Here is a 6267-nt window from a genome sequence, read left to right on the forward strand (position 1 = left end):
TCCGGCCTACCAGCAAAACGGCAGAATAACAGAGTACAGCTCGGTTCCTTGCCCGCACGTATGGCACGCCGTACAAATCTCCACGATTTCGCGACTGCGTGCAGGCACGACTTCTCCCGAAGATTGAACGATATATGTTCCTCCACAATCATCACCGGCTGATCTAACCACCACACTGATTGATCCAATCCGACGTAGTGCACACTATAAATCCACTCGCCCCATGCCATCTTCTGACAGAACTCAGCCAAGAAGAGAGCGCTACAAGGCAAAGCGAAGCGAAGGCAATGGCTTCTGCTGCGTCCAAGTCCGCGGCCGTCTTGGTCCTCCTCGTCTCCCTTGCCGGCGGGGCCACCACCGTGGACGCCAGGTTCAGGGCCATGCAGTGGACTCCCGCCCACGCCACGTTCTACGGCGACGAGGCTACGGCCGAGACGATGGGTACGTCGCCTGCACTGCACACGTACTACATTGGTCAATGACCATGCATGCTTATTCGGTTCCTTGTTATGCTGATGTATCGTGCTTGTGTTCTCGCAGGCGGGGCGTGCGGGTACGACATCACGGCGGGGTACGGCGCGGACACGGCGGCGCTGAGCTCGACGCTGTTCCTGGACGGCTACGGGTGCGGGACGTGCTACCAGATCCGGTGCGTGAAAGCCACGGCCTGCTACAGGGGCTCGCCGGTGATCACGGTGACCGCGACCAACCTGTGCCCGCCCAACTGGGCGCAGGACACCAACAACGGCGGCTGGTGCAACCCGCCGCGCACCCACTTCGACCTCGCCATCCCGGCCTTCAAGAAGATGGCCGACTGGCATGCGGGCATCGTCCCCGTCATGTACCGCAGGGTGCCGTGCATGCGCAAGGGCGGGATCCGGTTCGCGTTCCAGGGGAACCCGCACTGGCTGCTGGTGTACGTCACCAACGTCGGCGGCGCCGGCGACGTCGGGGAGATGTGGGTGAAGGGCAATGGCGGTATGGGGTGGCTGCGCATGAGCCACAACTGGGGCGCCTCGTACCAGGCGTTCGGGCAGCTCGGCGGCCAGGCGCTCAGCTTCAAGCTCACCTCCTACACCACCGGGTTGACCATCATCGCCGCCGACGCCACGCCGGCGAGCTGGAGCATTGGGCTCACGTACCAGGCTCGCGCCAACTTCAAATAGGAGTCGAAGCGAAGGTCTGAGGCACAGCAGAAGAAGCAGGAGCTGTGACACTGACAACGCTCTGCGGCGCTATTGCTGGGATGATCATTGACCATACCGTTTTCGTTGCTTCCTTTCTTATTTTCAGTTATTTCTAGGACCCTGTCGCGCGTTGCCGCCGTCCATGTGAAGAGCGTGGGGGTTTGACGTACGCAATGACAGTGAAAACTCTGTAGCACGATCAAAGCAAAAGATTTGCAGATTGTATTGTGCCTAAAAAAACCTAGTTCAATTAAGAATTTTCAGTGCAATCAGAGGTGGCTGGTGGACAGACTAAAGTTGCTACAACCCTAATAACACCAAGCCACAAGAATACTGACTTGTAAAAATAACAAGCACAGATCAATTCTCCTGACAAGAAATCGCCTACAGAGAATCATAACTTTGTTGAACACCCGCCCCCTTTTTAAAGTCGTATGTAGGGTTCAACTGGGTTGCCTTACCCACTTCTTTTACCTCTTCTTTTAAAAGGAAGCTACTGCTCACATCAAATTATTTTTGAAGAGATCACCGAAACCACAAAAAGAAAAATCAACAGAAGACACAATCAAGGAGTCAAGTTCAAAAGTATCCACACATCCATCATTCAAGCAGAAGGACCTGATTTTTGTTTGGTCAACACCAGACCACACGTCACAAATGTCCACGGTCACAATGGAAAGCTCTCCACAATACCCCGCTTTCGGTTATATTTAGTCAAACTTCATATTTTCAGGTGCGGTAATTTATGATTTTAGACTGCTACATGGATCCTCAAACCAGAGCAGGGTACTGCTTGGCCTGCAGCCGAATGCGTCTCTTGTACTCTGCTGGATCCTGCAAAGCAAAAGAAAACAATGTGAATGAGCCCTAAAAAAACAATGTGAATGGATGATACTGAAGGACTAACGGATGAAAGAATATTGTTCAGTTCTTAATTCTAACCTGGATAAAGAGGTGATAACCATCAGTCTGGGCAGGATCAGCTGGATTAGGTTGATCAAGCAAATCCTGTATTCCAACTAGAATCTGCTTAACAGTGATGGCAGGTCTCCAACCCTGAGAATATGCAACTTGAACTGTAAATTTGGTGGTGTGCTATTTCAATAAAACCTAAGAAAATAGCTTTGCTGCGCTTACACTATCCTCATTAAGAATCGAGAGGCAGACCGTCCCTGAAGGATAGACATTTGGGTGGAAAAAACCCTGCGGGAACTTGCACTTGGGAGGTTTGCTAGGGTAGTCCTCACTGAAATGGAGAGTAAGTGGGTAGTATCCACTTTCCCAATCAGTCTGCGCAAATGACGAGGGAGTAGTTAAGACACTTCAGTAAAAAAATCCAGACCTTTTGGAATGAATTAACAGGGACGACAAAACAAGAAACAGATATACAAAGTGAGCAATGAGTTAACAGCATGACAAAACAAGAAAGAGAAATACGAAATGAAGAACATATATTCACCATAACAGTCATATCACAGAACTGGGAAAACAGATGCAAGAGATTAGCGAAGTCCACCAGATGCAAGGCAGAATGGTTTGACTGCACATTATCTATGTATACAGAAATTCCGTCCTACTCCTCCCCCTGTTGATCCAACAACTTTGCATGTCTGTGGCATTGTTGTGAATCCTTTCCCGCTAGTCTCAAAAAACGGCAGCAGGAAAGCATGGCATCTGCTAATCAGCCTCTCCTGCCTACATTTGCCATTTTAGGGATCCTATTGTAGTGTCAACCTCACCAAGGTCTGGACTATGAAAATGGAACATAAGTACCGATACTTTATTTAGCTTTGGCTTCAGGAAAGGCTTCTCACCAATAAAAATATTTCTAACCATGGAATCCCAAACAACACCATGTGCTCCCTATCACCTAATGTGATGAGCTTCCTGAAAACTCTACATGCCTGATCCTAGTGTGACCATACTCTTTTGGCATGTGGACTCTCATGGCCAAAACTGGTTTGATAAGCGAACGTTACACCTTGCTCATCATCAGTTCACTTTGCCAGCAGCCTGGAGGTTTTCTTTTTCAGCAGCTATCAGTGACGAGTTGACGACTCTTTGATCTCAGACTCTCAGTGCAAGCAGCAATCAGCCTAGCTGCAAATTCTGGTCTCACGCGGCCACGCACGCCGCCCAAGATCACCACTTCTCGCGCACGTCGTGCCTTGTGAAAACTGCGGACTGCGCTCTATGCCTCTTTTGTAAAGTGTACTATATATACACATGAATGGATGAGCAGCACCGTAAGGTGCATTGCATACTCCTACGGCTTGTCTACACTCAGTTGTACTCCCTCCGTTCCAAAATAGATGACCCAATTTTATACCAAGTTTAGTATAAAGTTGAGTCATCTATTTTGGAACGGAGGGAGTAGCATATAGCTACTGCAGTTGGCACATATTAAGGAACACAACAGACGCGTTTTTGAGCAATGCACACCTACAGAAACGTCTAGCTGAGCACATTAAGCATGATGTTTATCTTCTAAAGCTCGGTGCAGTTTGGGTTTCGATGGGTTTGTTTCGCAGCACCCACTACCACTAGACACGAGTAGTCGTTATTAATTTTCTTTTATTGAGGTCTGATCTTTTTGGACCTGATTGTTTGATCATGTAAAAACTTCTTTTCTTCTTAAATGCATTGGCAGTACACCTGCCTGATTCCTCAAAAAAAAAAAGGCATGGCCAGATAACTTGAGCTCCCTGGTCACATCAGAGTGGGTAAAGGCAAATCGTGTTATAGAGAAGTATCTATCCTCATGTGGCCAAAATTATTAACTTTTTGCTTGGGTTTCTGTGGCTCATGTTGTGTGTTTCATCTCTAGCCTGCACAAACATGCTTGGGAATGAAGGCTTTGTTGCCACTGATGTTGTATTACAGTTTTGTTGTACGCAAAGTATGGACAAAAGCCACATTAGTTCTATAGCTCCTAGGTTGGGGTAACAGATACGCGATGAGGAAGAACTGAAGATTAGTAACTTGTCACGAATAACATCACAGTTCCTAATACCCAATCCAACAAATAGGTAACATAATCCATAGATGAACCACCAGACATAGACCAAAGCACCCATCGAACCTAGTTTTAGTAGTCTACTACTGTAATAATACCACGAAAGTCCAGAAACCCTCAATTTTCACACACGCGCAATAGGCAATTGCGCAATACGGAGTATATCGCTATCAAAGACAGGCCCTTTGCCTCACAGACCAAACCAGATCGAATCGGGGTCGGGTGCTCCGCAGTTGCTCAAGTACTTACCCCCTGCTTTCCGGGGATGGTGCAGTTCCAGATCATGAGATTCACCGACCCGTCGGCCACCGTCTCCGGCTTCGCGACGAATCCCTGCGAACCAGAAGGACCAGATCAAGACCCGAATCGCCGGTAGGAGGGGCGGGGGGTGAGACGCGAAGAGGGAGGGGGATGATACGGACATGGGGGTGGTTCTTGCGCCAGGCCTTGCGCTCCTCCGCGAGGCGGCCCCGCGCGATCCCTCCTCCTGACATGGGCGGCGGCGGAGGAGGCTGCTGGCTGCTCTCTGTCGCTGAGTCTGGGGTTTGGGTTTCGGAGTCTGCGCAGATGACGATGCGTTAGTTTTTCCTTTCCCTTTTATCTCTTTCTTCTTTTCTTTTCCAGGGAAATATCTTTTCTCCCGAAAATTCGATTCTAGCCCAGGCTCGGTTCCTCCAGAAATCTCAGCCGCCCGCTCGCATTTAGATCCGCGCCTTCCTTGTATTTGAAGATGTACTATTTTCTTCAAGAAACTTGCGATATGTTCATCATTAATCATGGTGGTACAACGAACGTCAACACCAGAAATAAAATAGTTATATCCAAATTCATAAACCGGCTAGCAACGACTATAAGCACTGAAGCAAGTCGAAAGCGCGCCGTCGTCATCACCCTTCCTCGTGTTATGGTCCCGCTACTACCTTCACTCGATTTCACCACAGGATACGGAGTTTGTTGCAGATACTAGGGTTCTAGAGTAAGAAATGGGGAATCAGAGAAGAGAGATACCACTGTTCAGAGTTCAGTTTCTCCACACCTCACGCGGGAGGGGATCGACACCTACTTAACCCTACTCGTTGTGTCCCACTCTGAGCCTGAGTAGCGCTTGTTGGGATAGGCCTGGTGACATGGTCGTTCCAGTCCAGAGGCCACCGGGGTGGTTGAGCCATCCATACTGTCAGGTAGTGGGGTGACGGTGACATGTACCTAGGGTAGGGTCATAGGCCTGACCTAGACGCCGTACCCAAGGACACTGTCCTAGAGTCAAAGACACTCAAAGGACAACAGAAGATGCCGACTGAAAACACTTTGAAGTGCAATCCACTCGACCAGTTATCCATTCGGATATCCCAATTTCATTCGACCAAGATAGAGTCGGTCGACTGTAGGATCTAGAAGTAGATGTGTCTAGAGGGGGTGATTAGACACATAGTGCTAAAGTTGCAATTTTTAAGCTTTTTCGGTTTAAGTGGAGTTTAGGCACAAATTCAATACACACAATACATATCAAGCAAGCATGCAAAGAGTATATGAGCAGCGGAATGTAAAGCATGCAATTTGCAAGAATGTAAAGGGAAGGGTTTGGAAAGATCAAACGCAAATGGAGACACGGATGTTTTTCCCGTGGTTCGGATAGGTGGTGCTATCCTACATCCACGTTGATGGAGACTTCAACCCACGAAGGGTAACGGTTGCGCGAGTCCACACAGGGCTCCACCCAAGGGCAACGGTTGCGCGAGTCCACACAGGGCTCCACCCACGAAGGGTCCACGAAGAAGCAACCACCCACAAAGGGTCCACGAAGAAGCAACCTTGTCTATCCCACCATGGCCATCGCCCACGAAGGACTTGCCTCACTAGCGGTAGATCTTCACAAAGTAGGCGATCTCCTTGCCCTTACAAACTCCTTGGTTCACTCCACAATCTTGTCGGAGGCTCCCAAGTGACACCTAGCCAATCTAGGAGACACCACTCTCCAAGAAGTAACAAATGGTGTGTAGGTAATGAACTCCTTGCTCTTGTGCTTCAAATGATAGTCTCCCCAACACTCAACTCTCTCTCATA

At 48.9% G+C, this 6267-nt stretch overlaps 2 protein-coding genes across 2 annotated transcripts; one reads left to right on the top strand and one right to left on the bottom strand.

Annotated features, from left to right (window-relative positions):
• Positions 1-226: 226 nt before the first annotated feature.
• On the top strand, positions 227-1456 carry LOC125512283 (putative expansin-A30). Its single transcript, XM_048677383.1, has 2 exons — positions 227-441; positions 541-1456. The coding sequence occupies exons 1-2, from the start codon at positions 288-290 to the stop codon at positions 1164-1166; spliced, it is 780 nt and encodes a 259-aa protein (XP_048533340.1). The 5' UTR covers positions 227-287; the 3' UTR covers positions 1167-1456.
• A 304-nt stretch (positions 1457-1760) lies between these two features.
• Positions 1761-4815, bottom strand: LOC125512292 (SUMO-conjugating enzyme SCE1-like). Its single transcript, XM_048677392.1, has 5 exons — positions 4626-4815; positions 4453-4536; positions 2325-2477; positions 2130-2243; positions 1761-2021 (listed from the first exon to the last, which is right to left on the bottom strand). The coding sequence occupies exons 1-5, from the start codon at positions 4695-4697 to the stop codon at positions 1959-1961; spliced, it is 486 nt and encodes a 161-aa protein (XP_048533349.1). The 5' UTR covers positions 4698-4815; the 3' UTR covers positions 1761-1958.
• Between the last annotated feature and the right edge of the window lie 1452 nt (positions 4816-6267).

This window comes from Triticum urartu, chromosome 1 (genome assembly GCF_003073215.2).
Source record: "Triticum urartu cultivar G1812 chromosome 1, Tu2.1, whole genome shotgun sequence".
Lineage (NCBI taxonomy): Eukaryota > Viridiplantae > Streptophyta > Magnoliopsida > Poales > Poaceae > Triticum > Triticum urartu.